Below are 25,819 nucleotides of genomic sequence, written 5' to 3'. Positions count from 1 at the left end.
TCATGGAGACAGAGGACCCTGCAGAGCAATGTGGAGCTGCTTTGTCCCACAGGACATCATGCCTTGGAGAGATGCAGTGGCAGCCCTCACCACCCTGCTGCACAGCAGAAGGATTCCTGCATTCTCAGAGTGCAGAAGCATCCAAACTCTACCGCTATTTGTGGTTTATTTGGCACGTTAAGATTGATTTGAAATAATTTCCTGTGTATTCACAAACCCAGCAAGTAGTTTCCCTTTAAAGTGCACCAACTGTGACATTGGGCAGGTTCTGTAATTTCAAATGAGGCGCTAAGAGACTACTCCTTTCAACAGCTTTTTTTTTTAATGAGGGTGGGTACCTGTTGCAATGAATCAATTAAAACTCTTCTGACACACAAGTTGTGTGTTGCCAGACCCGTTTCACAGGTTTCTCAGGAGGGAGGATAACATGTGACAGCACACAGAGAAGCCAAGAGTACTGGAGAAGATCAGAAGCCTGCATGAGTGAGCTTAGCTTTCCAAAATACTTTCTTAAAGCACTATTCAAGGGACCACTGACCTCTGCAACAGACAGCACCATGGTGGAGCAAGAGATGCTGCTATCGTGTGCTTATCCTCAAGAAAAGTGTAAGTGACCAAATATGATTTTGTATAAGAAATGAAAACAGGACACTGGAGGAAGGAAATAGAAGAAATTATCTAGGTTGTATAATTGAGAAGACCGAGGGAGTAGAGGGGAAATGCTGAAAGAAGGAAATAAGGAAGCTATTAGCTTTATATTGTAGGCATGCAATTGAAATATGATTAGTGTACTTGCAAGCAAAAGAAAGGCTGCTTGTATGCACAGCTCTGATACAAAAGCTTCTTGAAGAAACTAGAAAGTCAAACTTTAATCTTTGACTTTCTGCCTGTATTTGCAAAGTGCCGTGGTGTGGAGCTGCTTGTGTGGTAGAGAACATGAACAACAAGCTTTGATTTTGTAACTTATTAAGGAGCAGACTGGAGTGCAAAGGAAGCATTTTAAAGAAAGAGACAGTGTAATTAAAATGAACGGTTTAGGCTTTTTTAACAATGCAATGCCTCTTTTTCCTAAGACATTGGCACACTTTCTGATATTTTATCCAAATTAGATTAGGGTACAGTGGAAATATACCCAAATCCATCCGTCCTTCCCGAAACCATGTTGTCACAGAACCTCTTTGTGAACCAGAAATTTTGTTTTTATTACCAGAAAATATAATACAAGCAACAAACCAAATAAAATCTGTACATATTGGCTTTCAAAATGCCTGGGAAAGTTTTAAAAGACTAGTGAAATAACCGAGTCAGATTTCCAGCATGCCAAAGATGAGTATGACAGAAAGGTAGAAATGTAGCTGACTACAATAAAGTCAGGTAACTAAGTCTGGACTGAACATGTCTGAACAAAATATTAAGCAAATGTAGAAATGGAACTGGTATGTCCTGAAGCCACTTCAGTGCACTGCCAGAACAAAATTGAGTACAAAAAAAAAAAAACCCTTCTCCCTTTCAACTCAAGAAATATTGCTTTTTGAATGGCCTAACTTGCTTTGGCAACTTCACGAGGATGTTATTTAAAACTTACTCCACATTTAAGGATTGTCTTTGTTCTGTTCTGTAAAAATATCACTTTGTACAGGGCTTTGTGTTAGTTATTGGAAGCAGAATAGGACAGGGATGTCAGCAAAGATACAGTTTACCTGTAGAGAGACGCTTTCAGTTTTGTCTTGTTTTCTACTCCCTATTTTGTATATGCAAAGGGCAAGAGAGATAAAATCATCCTTACCACAGTGTCCTGTTGAGCTGACTTAGAAGCTCAAAGCCAGCTGACTGTAACAGAGCTTAAATGAAACCTGGAGTTAAAATATCTGTGCTATTAAAAAAAAAAAAACCACCCATATTTTCCTTTCTGCTGCCTAGTGTATTATTCAGGGTTTTTTAAAAGCAGGATGACAATACTTTATTTTTAGCTTTGCTGTAACCCCAACAATATAAATGATTGTTTTTGTTTAATGGAGTGATTCTTTTTTTTTCCTTTCTGTTGTTCACTTTAACATTAAATAGAAAATGGGAGTCACATTGGGCTAAAATCATCCAATTGCCTTTTATGGAAGACATAAAAGGTCACTGGACCTCTCAAATTGCTCAGTTCTGTGTATGAAATTTAACTTCTTTCTGTGCGTCATTGTGTTTGCATGTGTGTGAGAGAAAAAGATTTCTCTGTCTTAGGTTGGCTGTCAAATTCACAGAAATGTGACACGCAGCACTGTAGGGGCTGAAAAAATTGCATAGAGAAATCAAACCAAGCCCAAAGGAACTAAATCCATAGGAGGAAGGAAGCCATGTAATACCTCAGGATGGATGAGCTGGGTCCACTAATTACACCTTCTGGTGGCATGAATTAGCAGTGACCCCCCTGAAGCCAACTGAGTTACCCCATGGGCTTAAGAAAGGACTATGTAGAGGACCAGCCTCGCTGCATTTACAGGGTTGAGCTGTTGCCCAGAACAGGTAGGGTATGTATCTGACATGTTAAAAAGGCAAACAGGGTGCTGAATGGGTCCATTCTAGCTGTAAAGGGTCAAATTATGCCTCAGTGGGTGATGCTCTTCAGCTCAAAACTAAGTGATGTCTTGGATTGATCCAAAAGGTCAGCCTGCTGTAGATTGAAGCTTATAAAGAAAAACCTACACCTTTTAAGATATTATTTCTGCTAAGCAAAATGAGCATGGTATGTCTTTGGAAGTCTGGACCTACTTGTTGGGAGCTGTTGGTTTTCTACCTGCTGCTATGTGAAGTAAATAAGAAACTCATAACTTTATACCTGAACCAAAGGTGTAGCTATCTGTGATGATGCATTTCCACATGCTTTCTGCTTAATGCCATTTGTCTCCCTAAAAGTCCCACAAGGAAAAACTAAGATGTTTGTGGTTTGGGTTTTGTTTAGGTTTTTTTGACCTCCAAGACACACCAGGATGGTCACAACATTGAAAAATTAGCCTGTAGTTAGTCATGTGGCATGTTTTTCATAGAACCATGATGATCCAGTGCTGTTGTGCCATGTTATTCAGTCTATGGGTGAATATTTTTGATTCCCTTGAAGGGAATACGAGCTGGGATTTTCTGTGGTCTGTAGCCTTATTTCATGAGATATTTGGATCAAATTTTGTTGAAGCCATTAGAAAGCCTCTTGGCAGAGGCAGCTTTCAAAGGAAAAAGAAAGGTAAATTAGCCTTTGCAATGGATTTTACTTCTCTTAGAAAGAAAAAAATGTATCAAATATGTAGTTGTTCCTAGAATGGGATAAACAGACTTCTAAACTATGTGACATAGTCCTAGGTTTTCCTAAATAGCTGCCTGCAAAAGTAAATTTCCAAGGGAAATAACAGAAGCTATCTTTTTGTACTTCTCCCTATGCATTATTATTTATTTTAATATTTCATATTTTTAATGTATTTGTAATATCTTATGTTAAGCTGCTTCTTTAGGCAGTATTTGTACATTCTCAAAGCCCAAATATAGATTTTTTTTTTTAACTCCAGAAGAGCATATAACAAAAATACACTGGTCTAAGACTTCTTTAAAAAATCAAAACAAACAAACAAAAAACACACCAAAAAAAACCCAAAACAAACAAATTTCACCAACAAACAAACAAAAAACCCTCAAAAAAACCCAAACACTTTTGTGCTTGTACTTTAATTTTCTGTCACACAATTAATAATTTTTTTCAATTATTCTGAAAGCAAATCACCTTTATGTTAGAACCAAACAAAGATATTTCAACCAGAAATTGTGTCTGAAATGAAGATTTGTTTTTTTTGTTTGTTTGCTTGTTTTGAATGACTTTCTCAGCTATGACATGCCAAACACTTTCAGGATGGCTTACTAGATTTGAGATTTGAAAAAACATTGTAAAATTAATATATTTCTTTCTTGCTGTGTAAGAGCAGCACTGTGGTGTACGGTGTGTGCTGATGAGAGGATGTGGGCAGTATCCATTCTCTGCCTTGAGAAGATAAAAAAGTGGTGATTGCCTAGGAGTATTTAAAAAGTCTTTATCTGAAACAGTTTTCCCAGACACTTGCTCATTCTCATTTTTTTTATTTTGAATTTAAATTTTTTGTTTGATCATGTCAGAATACATACTTTTAGACTTAGACAAATTAATGATCATCCTCAAAGCAGGGTAATTCCCTGTTAACAATATCACTTTTTTTTTATACCACTTCTCAAATTTGCCAGAAAAGACTTCTTTTCTTTCGTTTTGTTTAGTTTGTGGATTAACATATTAAATCATGCCAGATTAAGAACTGGTCTCAGGTGGACCACAAGAAAAGCAGCCCTAGTTATCTCCTGATGAACAGCTGACTTTTTAAAACCTAATAGAGAATCAATTTCTAATCTATCTACCACATTCTCTTTAATCTCCAGTAAATGCACATTTTGAATAAAAAAGTCATGCGCAGTTCAATTGCATATCTCGGAGAAATCAAAATATACTGTTCCAATACAGATGCAGTTCTTCAACAGAGCTGTCACACTGTCAAAACAAAAGATTTATTTAAGGAAATCTGTTTTCCAGGGATCTGTGCTGCCTGTCATCTTTTTTGGCTGATTTTTGATATCTTGCCAAATTAACGCATGACTGTATGTCAATCCAACCTATAGCTGTAGTCAGCTAATAGGAAATGAAGTCTGTATCACTCCTTAATTTCTGAAGATCAGATATGTCCAAGGGAAGAACAAATAAACTGAAAACAAGCCAAAGGTAATACACATGCTATTCTCATGCTTCTCCACTCAGAGGCACATTGAAAAATACTGCCATGTAAATTCCTGCAAGGTGAATTATCTTTGGAAGAAGGGCTTATGCAACACAAGGGTGGAGCCTAGGCAGATATATACGATGGACAAATGTACCTGTCAAAGGTTGCAGAGAAGTATATTTGGGGAAACAGTTTAAGTTATGTTCTCTCTGAGGAGAATGGCCACTAAAAATCTCTGCAGAAATCTGGTATAACCACTGCTGTCTACTCATTTTGCACAGATTACCTAAGTTGTCCCAGAAAAATGCCAGGCTTAGCTGGAAAAGGAGATATGGAGCAAACACCCAAACTCTGCAGGCTCCTCTAGGGGCCTGGCAGCTGCATAAAGGCTGCTCAGGAACCCTCAGGAGGATGCAGGGACTTTGCCCACACAGTATCCTTGTGTTTAATGTTTTGCTGTTTGTGCTGCTGTGGTAACGAGGGTGGGAATGCTACCAGCAGCTGGAGGCATGGAGCTCGCCGTGCAGGGAGATGGGCACTGAGGGACAGTGGGAGGCTGGCCTAGGCTAACTCTGCAAGAAAGGGAAACAATGTTCACGGAGAAAACAGCAGAAGGAAGTTTAAAATGGACTCAGAATATGTCTGCAGTATTGCTCAGCTTACATGTCACATCTCAAAGGCATCATACGACACAGCTGGGCCCCACTACAGTCCTGGGTCTAGGAAGGTTTCTGGCTCTCCTGAGATATTTTTTTCTTCAATCTCTTCTGTGAGGTTTCTGCTGTACTGGATTCCCTAGGGGTAGAGGCTCTACTGCAGTGGCCACATAAAGCTGTTGGTAGTTGTTGGGGAGGTTGAAACAGGGAAACCTTGTGAATATGATTGTTTAACTAAAGATTCTGAAGGTATGAGGCCTAGAATCGAGATAGAAATGAAAGCCTGCTTTGAGTCATAAGATACAGAGTAATGGTTACTATATGACCAGAGAACAATAGCCTAGCCAGTTAAAGGAGAATCCCTGCTGACAAAACAATGTCCTTCTGCTGACAGAAAGTCCAAAGGTAAAGAAGTAAGGAAAGAACTTGTAAAGGTTTGTAGAGTCTAAAATGCAACACTGTATGTTAACATAGGGAAGCGCCTAGGCTGTATGTAAATTCTTTAGTGGGTGTGTCTCATGGTGATTGGTTACTAAGAATTAGAATATTCACTACAGGAAAGCATATAATGGATTGTAACAAAAGCCTTGCGCTCTTACTCCCTCCCTCCCCTTTTCCAACCTCTCCTCCCCTGCTCTCCACGCTCTCTCCCTCCTCCCCCTGACCACATGGACGTCAAGGCTGGCAGTGGACACGGGTCTCCCCTCTTTTTACCTTTATAATAAATTGCTTATACTTGAACAGCTTGACCCAGGAGAAGTCTCTCACCGCGAGCGAGCGTTTTTACACAGCAATAGGTCGTGAGGTGTCTAGTTGTATTTCCCACCGTACCATAGCATAACCTTGCCTATGAAAAAGAAAACAAAAAACAAAAACAAAACAAAAAACCCCACAAACCAATCCTGTTATCATATTTTTGGCCCAGTTATGCTGTCAAAGTTGTAATGATGTAACTGAGAACAAAAGTTTTCATGGTGTTTCCTTCCAGAGGGCTGGAGTTTGGAACATTGCAGTCTGCAGGAGACTCTATCCCTTGCTGCTCATTTAAAAGGAGTAAGGTCTCAAATCCATTCCAGATTTTCTGACCTGGGACTTGACCCAGCTGAGACATTTAAGACTAAAATCCCAACAAAGCTGATGGTGATTAAGTTCAAAAACTTATTTGCTCTCCAATTTACCGAGATCTTGAAGCTTTATGCACGTATCCTGAGATATCCCAGTCTTAGGGGAGCTGAGTGAGTAATTCAAGGGTCACTTTGTACCCACCCCTAACTAAGCCTACTGTAGGGACAATTGGTACCACAACTGTACTCTAAACATACTCAGCTTTCAGGGACGTATTTCCCACCTTATTATGTGCAGTGACTTGCTTTTTGCTGCCAAAATGCAAAATTCCTCTTCTCTGCCCCAGCACTTTACAGTAGACTGAGTGTTTACTTCAGTGGACTTGGAGATTTTCATTCCAATTTGAACAGAGGCTGTTCAAATCTTTTCAGTCTCTGGAGATAAAGCCATGCCAGCTGCAGAGAGGCTGCTCTGGCAGCAGGCAGTCTCACTTCAACCATGCCACCAGCCTGGTGCTGGTTACTCACTCCAAGCAGAGCTGGACAGTCCTGAGTTTTAGTTTCCCTGCTAGGACTTCTTTTTCTTGTCATTCACATTCAGCGGTTAAAACACAGAAAACCAAGCACAGACAAGGGCCAGAATTCCAAGTGAGTGTCCCGAGCATGAGGAAACCTGACTCAGTTGCCCAAGATGCTCTTTCTCTTTATGGACTAGTGTTTCTTGAAATATTTCCTGCACAGTTGCAGATGAAGGATGAAGAGCACATCTTTCCAGCCCACTCAGACTGACCTACTTTAGAGCTGCTAATGGCATGAGCCTGGGGGGAGGAGGGTGGGCAGGAATAGCAGCCCCCTTCCCACACACACTGTGCAGCCAAAGCAAAGAACCAATCTTAGGACATCCAATTCCCAGGTCACTGCTTTGTCAGCAGGGTCTCCTATGATTGTGTGGCAAATGTGGCAAAGAGAGAACATTAAAAAGCATAAGGCCTGCACAATTCTCTAAAGGGAAGGAGAAAAAAAGGAAAATAAATAAAGGAGACAAAAAAGCCCAAAAATTTGTATTTTGGAAGGGGTCCAGTTTGTAGATCCCAACCAAACACAAGTATCTCCTTGCAGGTCTGACAGGTGGGTTTTAAGGTTTCTCTCTCTCCACCCAGCCAGCTTTATTGACTAGGTCTATGCAGGTACATGCTAAGCTGCTTGAGGTTGTTATTGCAAGCTCCTAACACTCTTTGTGCACTTTATAGATCTATTGCTCAGGATTCAGACTCTGCTCAAAGGCCTGAGATCTTTAATAGGGAGTATTACACCAACTTAGCGCTGAGTCACCAAAGTCCTTTATTGAATCTGGCTCCAGTGCATTTTTCAGGCTTATTTGCAGAGCAGCAGGTATTATTACCAGGAGTAACTGGGTTAATAACAGGGCCTCCTAGAGAGAAAGCAATTCGTAACACCTCTGATACTTTGACTGAAACATGCTCATTATCCCCATTCCCAGTTATGTAATAGGGAGAGCAATACCAAAAAAATACTTCTTGCACAAATCTCTGCAGTTCCCGCTGCCTCTATATGGCCGCTGTATCCTGTTTGCTGAGACTTACATGGTTACAGTTGCCTGGAACACCCTCAGCAGAACGCCCCTTGAGTTTTGGTAGCTGGGTATGGGTTTAAAAAATAAATACAACAAACACACAAAACAAAAAAACCCAACAAAACACTAAAAACACCCCAAACAACAAAACAAAGAAAAAAACCCTAACGACTGAAAAAACTCCAGCCAAAAAGACATTTATCTTCACTGTGAACAGACAGTTGTTGCACACTTGAAGTCTGACAGATGTGGTTTTCTGGCAAGTGGGTGAGAAACAAGAAATATCTTGAGTCATGTTAGGGAGAAGGGTGAGTCCTCTTCAGTTTGAGAGAAAAAGATTCGAAAACTTTCAGAGTTTTCCTTAGCAGCTCTACACACAACATATGGTCCTTCCTGAGCTTTTAACTGTTCCCAATGTGGGACTCTGCCAAATGAAAGTTAAACAAAAGCTACCCTTGCAAAAATATTTAGGAAGCCCTGTTTTAGAAGCGAGTGCACATTTTGGCTGTGACTCAGAGCACACCCACACACTGGGTAGATAGATTAGCATCTAAACCACTAGGCAAGTTCCAGTTCTTGCTCAGAAGGTCAAAAAAGCCTGGGAAATGTCCATTGCTCCCTTTCTCCTCAGGACAATTATTTTTTTCCAGATTACAAAGTCATTTTGGATGGCACTGAAACAGTGAAGTCAACTGATTTATTGTTATAAACAATTGTGTTCCAAGTTGGGAACTGATTTTGTAATTTCTGGATTGAGATTGAGAAAAAAGAAAATGAAAAAAACCATAATGAAAAGTCCCAACACTACAAAAGCCAAACCGTTTCCTTTAGATTGGTTTCTTCTAACATTTGTTTTTGCTGCACAGAAACAAATGGGATTCATAAAATATTTGCTAGGGAGGTACATATTAATCGAAGAGAGGTGAAAGCCAAAAGTGCCCCTGATAATGTTTTGTCCAGAACTGGAAAAGGTCAAATCTGATGTAGTTAGTTTTCTTTTTTTTGTTTGTTTTCTTTTTTTTTTTGTCCCTTTTTTTTAATTTGGTATCATATTATGAGATCACAAGAGCTCAAAATACCGAGACTGACATCTGCATTTCACTTGGCTTCCATACACAGTAACTGGCCTGTTTCCAAGACACCTGTGTCTGAAGTCCCTGCAGCTCCTTTGGTGTTTTTAAGGAAGGCAATGGATGCCTGCCTTCCCTGCCCTTCTTCCCACCCTGAGGAGATACAGGGATGAAGCTGTGGTACAGCTAATAAGCACTAGGAGCATTCATTAGGCTAGAAATTAAGTTGCCCTGAAGTTTGAGGTACCTCCTAACCAGGAAAGAAAAAAAGGCTATCAATAAAAATTTTCCATAGCGATGTTTTATGGGTTGTGGCTAAAAGGCTGAATTTTAGTACAGCACTAAAAGTTGCGGGTTGCCCTGAAAACCAAGGTTTAGTCTGTTTTAGAAACCTCAGACATTCATGCAACCTAGAACATGAATAAGAACATTTATGAAATCAGAGTAAAGAAAATAAACCTCAAACTTCTAGAGATGACAAAAAATATGTAAACAAGAGAGAGGCAGAAGTAAAGTCAGAACTAAAAAAACCTTACAAGTTTCCAGCCATGGTATCATATCAAATCTGATTGCAAAGGGAAGCTGGCTAGTTAGGTAATTCTTGTGACATCGAGCATTCTAAGATAGCTCCAGGCTTTTTATCTGTGCTTCATTCTGTATTTTTACTGTTGTGGCTGAGATAATGAGAAGGAAAATAATATATAGTGGGCATGGAGAGTGACAGCAGTCTGCATGGAAAAACACATTTTTCCTTTTTCTTTTTAATGATAATGGAGAAAAAGGGTCAGAAAAGCAGAATGGTGTGAGTTTCAGTAATATAGAAGCAGCCTGGAGCTATATTCACTATTGCAGACCTGCCATGGAGGAAATACAACAGATCTACAAGATGTATGGCCATTATTGTATTTCAGCTGTACAGACAAAGCAGAGAGTAGTTAAATCTTTATTAATAGTTAATCCCTTGCAAAACCAGGGGCGTAAATACTAACCCACCTTGATGGCTTGTGGTTTGGATTTCTTTTCCCCCAGAGTGGTTTTTCACTGAGCTGCCTGTTGCTCTCTGTGATTCAGAGACAAATGGCCTTATGATCCCCTAGAGAATCTTTTCCCATTGTTAAAGCCAACAGGAATGAGAAAGAGGAAAAATAAATTGCATGAACAAGATGGCTTTTCTATTTTCATTCCTCCCACTTGTGCTGTGTGAGGGGTAGTCCAAGAAATTGGACAAACACCTACAGAAGTGTCTAGAACCAGTGTTCAGTAAAACCTGCTTTTCTTCTGAATTTGCAGTGCCATTTCAACAAGTCAGATCTTGTTCCCTCTTCCAGAGTAACCATCATTCAACAGTGAGGGTGTTCTTGCCAAAATGTTTTGCTTATCAGGATAATTCTTTTGCATGATAAAATATCAAAGACTCTGTGTGATTAATCTTTTGAACTTTTGCCTGCTAATAAATACAGAATTCTCTCTGACCTCAGAAATGTTCTCCAGTAACTCTTTTTCTTCAAGTGGAAGTTTATAAGTTTATCAGAACTATCTGGGACACGATTCTTACTTGGAATTTTCTTCTTTATTGAAAAAAAAAAAAAAAAAAGGAAACAACCACCTTTCATTAAAAATATTTTTCATTTTCATTCAATTTTATTTTGCTTATTAAATTAAAGAGTGCATACCTTTTCTTCCAATCACAGAGCTTCGGGAAGGAGTTAGTCAGCCATCCTACAAGAAGTTCATGCTCAGAGAAAGCAATACTGGCCAATTTTGCTAGGCTTCACAGGAGAGAAATTATCCAGGGGGACAAAAAAAGCATATTGCTGTAGGAAGGTGCTGTCCTATCTGTAGAGATCACCTTCAGGAGGAGTGAGGGACCACCGCTTCTCCAGAGCTGTGCCATTCCCCATGCATGCAGTGTGACAAGTCACCATGGTCATGACACAGGAAGGGCTGGCAGCACCTGTATCTTTCTTGTTTTGTAACTATCTGAGATGACAGGAAGCTATTGAATGATAAATCTTCTTTAATAGCTAGTAGTCATGGTTTCTGTGAAAAAAACCTATGGAAACTACTGCTCTGCCATTTTGGATTTGGCCTGTGACATTTGTTTGTAGGATGTTGTGGGACTGCTCAGGCAGGTTGTCTTCCTTCCACATCTTGGTATCATAGTTTGCTGTTTTTCCTTTCTGTTTCTACGTTAGTTTTTTTTCTTCCTTTGCAACATCAGCTTCCCCTCAGAGAGGGGAACATCAGAGAGAGCTCTGCTCCTGGCCATGGAAGGAGAAGACCTCGGATGAGGACTGATGACCAGCTATGTAGGTGTGTGCCCTTCCTCCAGGGAGGCCAGAAGAGTGGAATGCTGTATTGGGTTTGCATTATGAGGTTTTAGTGCCGGGAGAAGGGGCTAGAGACATGGATTCTGTGAGAAGCTGCTATACAATCGCCCACGTTTGACAGAGACAGTGCCAGCTGTCTCCAAAATGTCCTGCTTCTGGCCAAGGCTGAACCCATCAGCAACAGTGGCAGAACTTCTGGGATAACGTATTTAAGAAGGGGGAAAACATACTGCACAAAAACAACTGTAGCCAGAGAGAGAAGTGAGAATATGTGAGAGAAACATCCCTGCAGACCCAAGGTCAGTGGAGATGGAGGGGCAGGAGGTGCTCCAGACACTGGAGCTGTGGTTCCCCTGCAGCCCATGGTGCAGACCATGGTGAGGAAGCTGTGCCCCTGCAGCCCATGGAGGAGCACGGTGGAGAACAGATCCACCTGAAGCACATGGAGGAGCCCACATGAGAGCAGGTGGATGTACCTGGAGCACCCCATGGGAAGCTCATGTTGGAGCTGGCTCTTGGCAGGATCTGTGACCCTGTGGAGAGAGGAGTCTACATGGGAGCTGGGTTGCTGTCAGGACTTGTGACCCATGGGAGACCCCCATGGAGCAGCCTGCTCCTGAAAGACTACATCCTGTGGGAGGGATTCATATCGGCTTTAATGAGCACTTGAGTTCTAGTCAGAGTCAGCCTTCCACAGATGCCTTTTACCTCCAAAATGCTGCTGGTGGGGAAGAATGCCAGGCTTTCCCAATGCCTGTGGACTCAGCTGAAGGCTGCAAAGGCTCAATGCAATGCTATGTGGAAACAAGGTCTTTGTTACCTGGTGAACCTCAGGTAACACTTTCTATCAGTCCTGTAGTTTTACTCAGACCACTGTCCTGGTGTGATTCCCTCCAACTCTCCCTGAAGGGCCCCACTGGTGTTATGGTATTTATAGCTAAAGTGCTCTGGAGGAGAAAGATGAGCAGATTTCTCCCCAAGTGTCTTTTTGAATGACCTTCTGTAGCTTGAGCTCACCTGCCCCACAGGACAGCATGCAGAGGAGCGCTCCTTGGGGAGCAAAGTGAGGCCACCATGTCAGACCAGACCTGACAGAAAACTTGTGGAGAGCTGTCAAGTTGTTATACCACAGGCATGACAGGAAAACGAGTGGGAGAAAGTTCAGGCTCCCTGTGGCAGAGTGGACAATGGTTTCCAGGTTCCAGAGGGACAATTAATTGTACACCACTCTCATTTGCTTTACTGCTGTTGGGGTTTTTTTTTGCTGTGTAAAAGAGTAGCAGCAACAGCAACTGCCAGACAGCAATCATCTACTACAGGTCTAGCTGGTAATATATAACATATATGTATAAAGGGAATTTTTTTTTCAGTTCTACAAAAAGGGAGGTGTGGTATCCAAAATAGAAAGAAAGCATTTTAGCAATCTGAACTGTACTCCTATTAACATTAGAGTTAACATGGCATTTTCTTAATTGTATTTGATACCATTGAGCTGAAATTGTGGGTTTTTTTAACAATAACTTTTATTGCTATTGTGGTATTATTGCTTGAATTTTTAATGAGGCCAATAGAACAGTATTCATCAGTTTAATTTCTCTGAAGTATTTTGCCAACTATAGGGTATTAACAAAAAATTATATAAAAGAAATATCTGAGACACGAAACAGAGCAGTAATCGAGTTCATGCTTATTATCTTTACAACCTCATAGGTACATGTGGTTCTTTGTAGCCAAATATAATGACATTCCTGTGCTTTTTCTTTAGTATGCAATAATATATCAGATGACTCATTCTGCCAACTTGATTTTATATCCTCAGATAATCTAATATTGAAAACATGGAAAGATGCTCCAGACTGGTTACTGTGATGAGTAAGCAAATAGCATGAGCCTCAGGCTGTCCGTGAAAAGGCAAGGCTGTATTTTAATCTCAAACTCACAATTTGGTATTTTCATACCACATATTTTTTAAAGATTTCCACCAAACTTTCTGACAGATTAAATCTTGCTTAGCCAAGGGGGGAAAACAGATCTGTGAGATGTTGTTTGACTCAAGTATGCCCCCATATCCGCTGAGAGCATGTCAGCACTGTAATAAAACTCTTCTTCCTGCTGCCCCCATAGCCATCATTCATTCCTAAACTGGGGTGCAGATGTTTACAAAACATGAGTGTTGATTCCTAACAGTGTGATAAGGAAGAGAAAGCTAAAAAAATGACAGTATAGTGCATATACTTGGCAAGTTCTGTGTGCTTGAAGAAAAGACAGCTATTAAATAGGACTTGATATACTAGCTTCTTCTTCCCTTCATATGCTAGCTTACTCCCCCCTGAAAGATGCTTGCATCCTTTTCTGCTGTTACTTGTCTGCATGGAATTAATCCACAGTTTTCTGTACCAGAAAAAAATGAGCTAAACAGAAATCTGATTCATGAAACTGGAATCTTGGGAGAAGCTTCCTGGCAAAGGGGACTCCTCTCCGGTCTGATGATTTTCTGGAAAGGAGTACTTAATAAATAACAAACTATAGAATGTAAAGATATATTGGTGTAGGAGATGCTACCATCACCCTCAGGGCACAGTGGCAGCACAACCTACCTGTGTTAATTGAAACAGGGCAATTCCTAATCCTGTAGTCCATATGACTCTGGGTACACGGAAAAATTGTCTTTATAAGGGCATGGCAAATTCCTTCCTTGCTTCTAGTGCCACTGAAAGATCTGTCTGCTGTGTCCAAGATGGGTGTAATGATTTTCCTGAATCTGAGCCACAAGACATCTGCTGGAGGACTAAAGGGAGTAGAAATTCTGTGAGTAACTCATGGTGGCAGATGATAACAACTTCTGCAGGGCTCTGGGTTGTCTGCTGTGGGAGGGGACCAGGTGAGCCCAGCCCAGCTCAGCACCACCTTCAAAAGACCCTGGGCTGCCTTCCTTCCTTGCCTCTCCAGGGTTTCATCCCCACATCACTACCACCTACTGCCCGCCATGTGGAGGTGCTCATGGCTGGAGATCCCTCATGGTGTTCCATACATGGCAGACCAGCTCATGGCTTGGGCTCCTTTCTGAGTCTCTACAAAGACAGGGCCAGGCCACTGGCTCTGTGCCAGCTTTAGAAAAGCTTTGATATCATCTAGTACCTCCAGATTTCTTTGTTATCATCAACAAATACCTGTAGGCCACGTGTCCTGGGTGAGTGTAGGACATGTTAAGGAATCATGATTTCTTCTGGTGTGATCTGCTGTCAGCCAGGGACTGTAAAATGCACGGAGTTCAACAGGTACTTTGATGTCATTAACTTAGCCAAAAAAAAGGCTTCTGTTTTAAATACAAACAACAGCCAGTGTACAGTGGTTACAAATTGGAAATGACTAGCAGCTTTTAGAAGAAAGTCCATTGTGTCTGAAAAGTACAAAAGAAAGAAGGGGAAAGAGCAGATAAAGCAAGCAGGACAGGTGAAAGATATTACTTTCATTTTCTGGTAGTATGCCAATTTGCAATTGCTGGATATTAGCAAGGTGAAAGGTGTGAATTATGATGACAAAAGAGTCATTAGGCCAATTTTCAACAAATATCCTCAAACTTTACCTTGTTTCTGATGTAATATAATCTCATTTTAGATCTATGTTTATGTTAAAAGGAGTGAATTAACCCTCTTGGTAATTGCAGACCAGTTAATCCTGCTTTTGCTTACTATGAGGGAATACGGTCATGGGGCAGCTGCTACAGAGCACTCAATGCACCCCGGCTGTTTTTGTTGTCTTGCACAGGCAATCACACTGTCACCTGGCTCTGTACTGAGCCCCTAATCCCTCTGATTAGTACAGCCAGGCTGCAAACCTGGGTAAGAGCTACTTACCGTGGGGGTTTTGCTCTGAAGAGAAAACAGTGAGGTGGGAACTCACTGGAAGCTGCTCCAAAAAATGTCTGGTTTCCTCTGTCAGTCATTCAAAGACTATTTTTCCAGTTTGGGGGCTTTTTGTTTTTAAATGGGTTTTGGTTTCACACCATGTTTCCCTCAGGCTTGCAGTGCAACCAGTAATTTTTAAAACCCTACTTTCAACCCTTCTCAAGTGTGATCTTCATTCCTCCTCTGCCTTGGGCTGTATGACCCCCTAGTACAACCACTAGGGATCCCAGTATTGCCACACCCTCCCTGTCCAGCTCACAGCAAAGCTCAGCTGCACTTGGAAGTTTAAGGCCACTCCTATGGAAGATATATAAGTGATTACCTAATAATCTGTGAAGAATTTTTTCAAAACATGACTGATTCTTCTATTCACAGTCATAACACATTATAAAAAATGGATGAAATGGGTCCACTGTTCTATCTCTGGATGCTTCCTTGAAAGCACGTGTTTGTTCTTCTCAACCTAGGTCTCCATCACTGTCTGGGACCAATGTTCTGTGTGGCAGGGAGGCTTTTTCTTCTCTTTCAGGGCCTGTCTTTTTGCACTTCAAACTTCTCCATAATTCTCACTGATCATTTGGCCTCAGTAGTTTTCTAGATTCAATAACAATATAACAATAGTTTGGACTATTTTTCTTCTTTTCTTTTTCTTTTCTTTTTCTTTTCTTTTTCTTTTCTTTTCTTTTCTTTTCTTTTCTTTTCTTTTCTTTTCTTTTCTTTTCTTTTCTTTTCTTTTCTTTTCTTTTCTTTTCTTTTCTTTTCTTTTCTTTTCTTTTCTTTTCTTTTCTTTTCTTTTCTTTTCTTTTCTTTTCTTTTCTTTGCTTTTCTTTGCTTTTCTTTGCTTTGCTTTCCTTTCCTTTCCTTTCCTTTCCTTTCCTTTCCTTTCCTTTCCTTTCCTTTCCTTTCCTTTCCTTTCCTTTCCTTTCCTTTCCTTTCCTTTCCTTTCCTTTCCTTTCCTTTCCTTTCCTTTCCTTTCCTTTCCTTTCCTTTCCTTTCCTTTCCTTTCCTTTCCTTTCCTTTCCTTTCCTTTCCTTTCCTTTCCTTTCCTTTCCTTTCCTTTCCTTTCCTTTCCTTTCCTTTCCTTTCCTTTCCTTTCCTCCTGTGATCAAGTGTGGGAAAAAAATGTCCTTTTAGACCATTCCTAGCTGAAGGAAATTCCTGAATATTTGTCTTCCCTAGTGTTTCTTCAGAGCCTTATCCTTGAGTCTATTTTGCTGTTTCTTGTTCCTTTAAAACTTTTGGATTCACTTTATGCATTCAGTCAGAAGACCATCACACAGACAGCCTGAATTCCCCAACACTGTTAATGAGCTGATTTGTTAGTGGTGGGACCATAATGTGAAATTCTGATGCAATGTTTAATAAGATTTATATTTGTTCTTATACCCCTAATGGTCTATTAATAGTGTTTCTTTTCCAACTTCACTCACAAGCCTACTTTGCTGAGACTGTAAGAATTGTAGAACATTCTGACACATTTCATCAGAACTAGATTCAAAACCTTTTGGGGCTGTGGGAAGGAGGACAGGAAAGCAGAGACACACTGAGACAAAGATAATGTAATCCTTATTTTCTTAGGACACCAGACCAAAGTGTATCACAGACAACTTTTTCATCCTTCACAATATTCCAAAATAAAAATTTAGTGAATCTGAATAAAAGGTCACAATTTGAGTTTGTTTAATGAAAACATTTCAATGAATTAAATAAGTGTGTTTTTTTCATTATTTTCACATCATCTGAAGTCTCTCAACTAATTTCTTTATTCAGTGGCCAAGATTCAAAGAAAGCACTTAAATGAAAAGCAGGGAAATACCAATTTTTATCTTATGTAAGTAACAGGATCAATTCTTTGTTTTCTTATTATTATGACAAAAGCCATAGCTTTTCTGTTCATCTGTGTTTTCAATGCAAAACCATTCTGAGTGTTGCTCTTTCTACCCAATGATGCAATTCTGCTGTTAGGATGGAAAGCTCCAAAGCTTTCCCAAGTAGGGGATCGTACTACAGGTTCGAGAGATTTTCCTTCTTCTTTTCTATTTTTGGACTTTGATTAAAGCTGGTGAAAATTATACTCTTTCTTTTTATTGGCAAGCTGAAGATTCTGAGTAAAGACAAATAGAGAAAAATATGTTCTAAATGTTCCATAGTGGCAGAACAAAATAAAAAACAAAAAAAACTAAACCCCCTCCAAAAAAACACCAAAATCCCCCCAAAAAACCACAAACAAACAAAAATAACCCCTAAAAAAATCAAACCAACAAAAAAAAAGTTTAGGAAACAGTTAAAATCTTTTGTTTAAGAATAAAATTGAGTTTGAAAGTTCACTTTCCGTTGCTGCCACATGGCTTTAAAGGTCTTGTGAGAGACCAGTTGTGAGGTAAGTCTGGAAACCTCTGAATCAACAGGGATTTGAGGCTTTCCAGCCCTGTATTGCAGAGTCTAAAGCTAGGGTTCTGTGAAGATAAAACCTCGGGGTTACCAGCGCCCTGTCTCTGCAGCAGAAATCTTGGGGATTATTTTTCTCTCCATATGTGGCAAGGCTGTGCAGGAACCTAACTGAAAATCCCACAAGTAATTACAAGCATTACAAGACATGGGAACACCAGAGCCCACTGAGTGTCTTCTCAGGATGTCTTATTTCCCTGTTCTTTAACAGTTACACTTTGGAGAACCATTTGAGTTCTCAGAAATTGAATTTTGCAGTAAAAATATTTTGTTGGGAAATCCCATGACCCTAATTTCTGCTGCCTTTATTAGGCAGGTTCATTCTGAGACAGAGGACTTTGGGAACAAATAGGTTGTAAATGTGGTGGACTTGCAGAGGGCAGAGGATTTACTACTTAGACATCTTGAGGTCGCACTATAATGGGTGCTGTCCTACAGGGTGCTGTGACTACATATGGTGTATTATACAGGTTTAGCCACATTTTTGTGAGCTATTATTAATGCTGAGTTGCAGCATACGCCTTTGGAAGCAGTACAGTCACCGCATACCTGCTTACAGTGAGAAACAAAAAAGCCTCAAATTTCCTCTTGGCTGGCTCCTTCCTCCTCCACCCAACTCAGTCCATGCCATTCAGAAACAGAAGTTGACATCAAGTAATTTTCTATTGTTGGAAAAACAGTCATAAGAAAACCCACATCCCTTGTTGTAAAGGCATTGGAAGGTTGTGGAACTGGTAAATTTGAGGACTGCATCTTTTTAGATGGTTTGCAAATGTGTCATCTCCATTTTTTGCCCTCACCTACTATTATTTTAGCAATTGTAGCAGGAATGGGCACCTTAGCCACTTTCTAATCAAATTAAGCATGCCTCCTCCCACTCAGATGGAAGTCTGGTTGGATTTTCCAGCTTGGATTTATGCCCTATGGACATGAGTTCAGAGGCACTTTACCCACTCTCACAGCTTCTGTTGGCTTGTTGCTGAGGCGTAAATTCTGTGGTAGTTCTCGGTGATACTTTTGCTTGGCTGCACAAAGATGGATTAGCTACTGCACCAAAAAACCCCGAGCTATTTAACTCAGCTGAGATGATCAGACTTGTTATTAAATGCAGAAATCAGAAGCAGAGAACAGGATAACTGAGATTGGCAGGTTAGGAAGGAGAATGTCTGAAGAATTTGGATTTGGCTCATTTTATTTTCAGGTGAAACCACATGGGTTTTGGAACATCCATAAAATAGGCAGGTATCAAACTGCAGTTGTCTTATGCACAGAAACCTGGGTAGGTCAGGTGTTCTGGTGGGATTTATCAGTACAGCTCCAGTTATTTCAGGGGTGATTTGAAACTCCACAATAAATTAAAACTTATTAACTTAACCCCCAAACTAAGGGGTTTTTGTCTAAGGTATGTTTCATCTCACAGTCTGAATTGTGCAGACAGAAAAGATTATTTTTCAGGAACTTTTTATAATCCAAAGTCTAATTTTCGCTTTACTCTGGTGTAACCAAGAAAAAAAAAAATCAGATTTTCTATTTAGGATGCTTGTGTTTTAGTAGTGTTTTATCTATTTCTGTACTAAAGTTGTGCTGATTTCCAGCTTCATTAATTAATTGGTGCCATGAATGTCATATCTGTAAAAGATTAATTTTCTAATACTCCCTTTGGAAATGGTCCTTCTTAAACCACCAGGTATTTAAAGCCACCTTCCTGTCTGAGATGGCTTAACTTTGTGGAGAACCCCTGCATAATTAAAAATTATTTTTTGGGTATTTTATTTATTCAAAATTTTCTCATATGCTTGAAACTGATTAGGATGCAAGACTTCATTTATTAGAATCTCCTTGAGCAGGAGAAGTTGCAGCAAGATTCACTTCATTACAGACAAATGTAATCCTTACAGTAATCAACCTGCAGTTCACAGTGAAGAACTTCATTAACCAATTTTAATTTCAGGCAGAAACCTGCAAAAGAAAAAAAAAAAAAAAAACCAAACCAGAAACAAAACCTCAAAGTGAAGGTTACAAACTTTCTTTCATCCTTTCTTTCCCAGTGGCTTTGCCACTAGGTTTTCTTTCCATATATTATATAGGATGAAGCCACTTGAATTATCACTGGTTTCAATAAAGTTGTCATGCATTATGTTGTACATCCAATCTAAGCTGTGGCTTCACCTTTGTGACCATTGGTAATGTTGTGGTTGTCACTGAATCGGTGTTGGATTAATCGTGTAAATAAATACATCTATTTTTAAAAGAAAAAGTAACTGTACTTTTAAGGCTACCCTACTATTTCACATCAGTTCATCCTGTGGATCAAGGCATATAGAAAAGGTAAAAGCTGAAGGTGTGTTCTGCCCCCTCCCTTCCCTCTTTTTCTGGAGAAATACTGAGAGCTATCATGCCCTGGTGTGCACTCCATACACCCTTTCCCAATTATTACCTCCAGCACCAGGGCCCAGGCGGGTGCAGAGCAGAAGGAAGAAACTACAGGCTTCCTTGCTAGTTGGCCCTGCAAAGGTTTATACCTTTAGAAATGCCCTTTTTCTTCCAGGACAGGATCCAGTACAGGGCTAAATGCCAGTTTCCTGCTGCTTGCACCATCAGTTTGTATATTCCAGTTGCCTTAGAGATGAAAAAGCCACGGGGTTATACTATCTCTGTACAGCACCAAAACCATCATTCTCCTCCAAAGAGACTCTTCAAATTCACATAGATTACTGCATAGCAACAAGTTTAAATCTTCAGGAGACCCCCCCCCCCACCAAGCCTGAAGAGAATGTGTCCCCAATACACAGGACTGAGCAAGTCCACACCAAGCCATAGCTTCCAATCACCATCAGAAGTGCCCACAAGCCTGTGTGTGAAGTGTCAGCCCAGCAGTGATGTGCTACCTTGCTTAATTTGAGTATTTCCAGTGGACAAGTTACAGATTAGCCGAGCAGAGAGGCATTTCTCCAGTGACCAGCCTTTCCCAGGGTGATATTTCACAGAATCTCAGAATATGGATCAGGTTGGGAGGGACCACAGTGGGTCATCTGGTCCGATCTCCATGCTCAAGCATACTTACAAAAACCAATTGCCTCCAGTTTTTGTTTTTCTTAAGGTAATGTAGGAATCCAGCTGAGCAACTGCACACTCGGAACATCTTTACCAATACAAATATCAGCAGATTGCTGAAAGTTATGCATGAAAAATAAAATTATAAATGAAATCTTACCCTGATTAATTTTGAAGGTCCAACTTCCACAGCAGTAGTTTTGGGATTTGTTATCACAAGATGCTGGATATTTTGCTTATTGCTGTGACTGAAAGATATTTAGTACCAAAACAAACTAGAAAAAGTTAAAGTCCCTGAAATGAAGTTGCACCTACTCTCATCAGGCTGTGTATTGCAGTGAGGAGATAAAAGGTCCTGTTTTTTGATCCTGAAACACAGTCAGAGAGCATTACAGCCTTATGAGTTTAAGGAACCCAGTGTATGATGTTCTTGTGGATTTCCCTTTCAGATAAGCACAAAGGCATTGAGGTTCAGGAAAAGCCTAAGAGAAGAAAAAAGGTAAAGGATAGAATGTTGTGATGGCACCTTCCTTCAAGCATGCAGTTCCTAAAAGGCCATGACATTTACACTCCTGTTCCTTTCTGAATTTAATAGCTTCTGCTATTGGAGCTCCCTGTGACTCACAAGATTTATTTATCTCAAGAAACATTATATATTCAACACTTACTGTAGTTCTGTTTTGGATAGTGTGACTATTAGTATTTCAGCTTTACAAAGAGTTGCATACAGATGATGAGATATATATGGGTGAATACACCCAATATGTCCTACATGTGTACAGGGCATTTCACTGCCCAGTCACCAGTCCCAAGGCCAGTGGGAAGGCAAGATCATCATGGAGCCATCACAGCAGCACTAGACATTGGATTTTAACGCAGTTGTGGCCAACAAGGGCCCCAGTCAGTTGCTGGTTGATTGTGATAACTGGGAGCAGAGGAAGGTTTTATCTCTGGAGATCATAGCTATTTGGAGGCTGGCACTCACTTCCCAGTACTAGGTTATCTGCAGCATGACTCTCTAGATGACACTGTGGATAAAAACATCACTGCTCTGGGCAGCCAGGGCTGGCTGCATCCATGCATGTCACTCAGAGCTCAACTACAGCAGTGGCAGCAATGGGCACAGTGTGGCCAGGCCAACCAGCACACCCCACAACCAGCACCTCACTGGGTCTGCAAGCACAGAGAGAGCAGGAAGAGCTGAGATCACCCCTACCATGGGTAGTGCTTGCTACAGCCAGGGAAAGCAAAGGGTAAATCCAGACCCTGATTTTATTTATTTTTTTTTCCCTTGCTGTTGGAAACATCTGCAATGCAAATTTTACTGTAAAACAACAGTGTAACTGTATGAGCTGATCAAAACTGGAGTCAGAGTTTGCTTCCCCTCTCCTTCTCTGGTATCAGAATGGAATAATGCGCTTTCTGCCTGTTATAATATTTCCTATGTTATTTTTTCCATATAATAATGCACTAACATTCATTAATTTTCCTAAAGAATGGAAAGTTTGCTTCCTTCCTGCATTTGGCATTAGTTAATGAAGTGCTAGCAAATGCTAACTGAATTCTCAAAGATCTGTTCTTTCGTTTTTCTCATTAAGGTTTGATGCAGCCAAATGCATGTGGGGAAAATCTTATTCCTACTTTGGAAACAAATGGAAGGAAGATTCAGCATCAAATAAATGTTAATTTCAAAACTGTTAGTCCCTAAAAATAGGAGCAATTACTGTTACCTCAGAATAAACTGGAAGAGCATAAAATTGATCTTGAGCCTAAAATTTAGAAGCCAGTGGGGTAGCAACCTCCAAACTGCTCATTAAAGCATGTTTAAAACCCATATTAAATTAATGCAACACACCTCAGTTGAAAATTTGTGCATGTATTTACAATGTTCCCATTCATTATCTCAGGGAAAAGTGAAAATAAAACTAGAAAATACCACTAAGCGTTAAAAGTATTTGATCAAGCCTGTTGATATGCTTTACTGATCCACCTGTTTCATTAACAGAATGAAACAGAATATCACAAAAAATATTAATTTTACTTGGCTGTGGTGATTTTATTGCTGAGTGGTGAGGGAGAGCTACTTCTTTATCCAGTGTCAGGGAGCTATGAAAGCTATGAAGGAACACATGGGTTGTAGACTCCTCATTTTGCTGTAGTTAGATCTATGTAGTCCCTTTGCACTTCTAGCAATGTCAGGAAGAAGTTTCCTCTTACCTTCAGTGAAGAAATGGGTTGGACCCTAAGTCTCCAGTCCAGCAACTCCTTATACACAGTGACAGCTTCATCAAGGACCCAAATGGTTACCACAGTAGGAAATGACCAGGAGAGGTCCAAGGACTGAGTCAGTAGCTAGGGAAAGCTAGGACTAGAAAAATGACAGCCATGGACATTGGCTATAGGCATGTAGGACAGATCCAGACTTCACCAGAAGTGAAGTTGTAACTTGCAGGTCTTTAAGTTTCTGTTCTCGGCTTATACAGGAACCAATGTTTGCTTGTTTGTCTGTTTTTTAAATATGCCTCATTTGCATCTAGGATTTGAACCCCGTCAGGGTTGCAGAGGAGGTAAATCCTCAGACCTACCAGAAAAATAAATGGAATGACAGCTGACCTCGCAGCCTCAGTGCATGTGGCACTGTGTGGCACTGTCCAAACACAGGTGATCTGTATGTGACTATGAGCTGCTCTTTTTCTTAGACTCTGTGTTTGAACAAAGAGTAGTGAGATAGGGACAAGATTATTGTGTGTATAACTTCCTGTTATGACCATATGTTTCCAAAAATATTGCTATCATTGTGGGATTCCTGATAGTGGAGAGGGTCAATATTACATGAGATGACCCAGAACTGGTATCTGAGCTACAGTACTGAATAATTTAGACAAGATTACCACTGTAGCTAGAAAACTAAAATTAAGACTTTACAGCTTTCTGGAGAATTCTACCAAATTCCACCTGCATAAAGATACTGCCTGTGACAGAAACTATAGTAGCATTGCTCATGTTCAAAGGGAGGTGAACTGCTCCTTGTGATAAGCTTGTGTGTGCAGTTATGGGTGTATCTGTAATTACAGGCAATGAGAAACAGCGTGGCTTGCTCAATAATACACCTCCTCCCACCGTGACAGACACAGACAGGAGTATGCTGCATGATGCAGTGGTCACACTCCTGTTCCTCTTCTTTCTTTCAGAGCTGTTGGCTCCCCTCTCTGATGTTAACTCATCTCCTCCGTTCAGTCTCACTTTTGAGCTCTGCTGGCTGCTGAACACCCAAAGACTTCCAGCAGCCAACATGTCTCTCAAGCCCTTATCTTAATTTACATTGCTTCCTCTCTGCAGAGAATCTGATTTACATTGTAAGGCTCGAACACTTGTAAAAGTGTATCATCATAACAAAGATAAGTGGCAAAGAGAAACAGAGTTTTTGGGAGCATCCTTGGGAAATGGCAAGCTGCTTTCTTTAAAGAAAAAGGCAAAACTTTTGAAAATGACATTGAAAAGAACTGTTTAGTGAGAGGGTTGCAGTACACATCAGAAAGGATTTGAGAGAGGAAAAACAGAGTTACAGAATGAGATCCTTAGATAGGCGATTTGTATTTTGTGTTTAACTATTTTGGCTATTACTGCACATGATTTCAGTGTCAACACACCAGAAACCACGGGAGCATCAGCAGCAACAAACTCTCATCTCAGTTTACCAAGGCTAATACATCTGGGAATTCCACTGTTTTCTTTACAGATAATGTCACATAGTTTAAAACAAAAACAAAAAACCACCCAAATCAAAACCCCTTCATTTCCAGAAGTCGTAAATTGTTATTACCATGCTGCAAACTAGTGTAAACAGGTTCTTGGCCCATGACTAAGGCTGGTCGGCTGCCCTTCAACGCAAACAGCAGCGTGGATCTCTTCCAAAGGCGTTGTTGGATGCAGAAAAGGCTCTGCTTGCTTAGAGTTCCAGACTTCCAGTGTACAGTTTCTTGCCTGATTGAAAGCTTCAAGTCTGGGGCATTTCTACAGAAGGTTTGAGTGCTGCAAATCTGGAGCTTTATAAAACCTGCTTTTCTCAAGAAAGAGGAAACTGCGGGATTACCGGGGACACGCAGCTCCGGGTTCACGCAAAGGGCACACCTCCAGCCGAGGAAGGAATGCGTCTCCCCGGAGATGCAAGCCTGTGTAAGTAGCACCCAAGGTGAAGGAAGGGAGCAGCACGGGCAGGATCGGCACCTTCCACAGCAATGGCATTTTCCCTCTCCTTCCCATCGGCCCGCCCGGCCCCGCTGCCGGCGGGGGAAGCGGAGACGGGCCGCGGGCACCAGAGGGCGGCACAGGACTTGTGCAGAAGCACTTCAGCATCTTCCTCCGACAGAACCGGGGGAAACCGTCTTACTGTTATGCTGCTGAATTCGTTCTTTTCAGGTTAAAAGTTAATTTTATGGTTATGTCATTCTCTCTTCCCTTTTTTAGAGGGAAAAAACAAAACCTGCTGCAGCGTTTTCATAACCTTATGAACTCTCAGAAGTGCTAGAACTCTGAGACGGGGCTTTTTGTTTTTTTGGTTTTTTGGGTTTTTTTTTTTTGTTTTTTTTTTTTTTGTGGGTTGTTTTTTTTTTCCCCACAGCTGTTTCTGAGAATGATCATTTTGTTTGTGACTTTCTTTTAGTAACTTGAGGCCATTTTCACAGGCTTTGCTTTTGTGGTCTGACTGATCACAGCTCTCCGATTTGTGAAGTTTTATTGGCTGTGGATAGTCAGAGTATTTGGTGTTGCAGACATACGTTCTTTTGAGGGCAGTTTAAGTGTGAAGGGTTTATGCGAATTACACTTCCTGCAGGTTTGTCACCAGAGTTGTTCCTGACTCATCTATGAATTACCCACCTGCAAAGCAGCACTCCTCTCCCACAACCAGCATATTCATGCTCAAAA

The 25,819-nt window shown here is 40.6% G+C and overlaps 1 protein-coding gene across 3 annotated transcripts in view; it reads left to right on the top strand.

The window, feature by feature from the left end:
* The first annotated feature begins 486 nt into the window (after positions 1-486).
* The window catches only part of PTPN3 (protein tyrosine phosphatase non-receptor type 3), a 167,334-nt gene continuing 142,001 nt past the window's right edge, over positions 487-25,819 (top strand). For 2 of the 3 annotated variants that reach the window (XM_058832835.1, XM_058832832.1), the window contains exon 1: positions 488-606. In XM_058832835.1, the coding sequence (XP_058688818.1) occupies positions 558-606 (49 nt within the window). In that variant the 5' untranslated portion in view covers positions 488-557. Of the gene's footprint in view, positions 607-25,819 lie in introns of all 3 variants that reach the window. The other variant, XM_058832834.1, reaches the window with a different exon arrangement.

Source organism: Poecile atricapillus, chromosome 2 (genome assembly GCF_030490865.1).
Source record: "Poecile atricapillus isolate bPoeAtr1 chromosome 2, bPoeAtr1.hap1, whole genome shotgun sequence".
NCBI lineage: Eukaryota > Metazoa > Chordata > Aves > Passeriformes > Paridae > Poecile > Poecile atricapillus.
The sequence above is the reverse complement of the archived record's forward strand: the minus strand, read 5'-3'. Positions and strand labels throughout refer to the sequence as shown.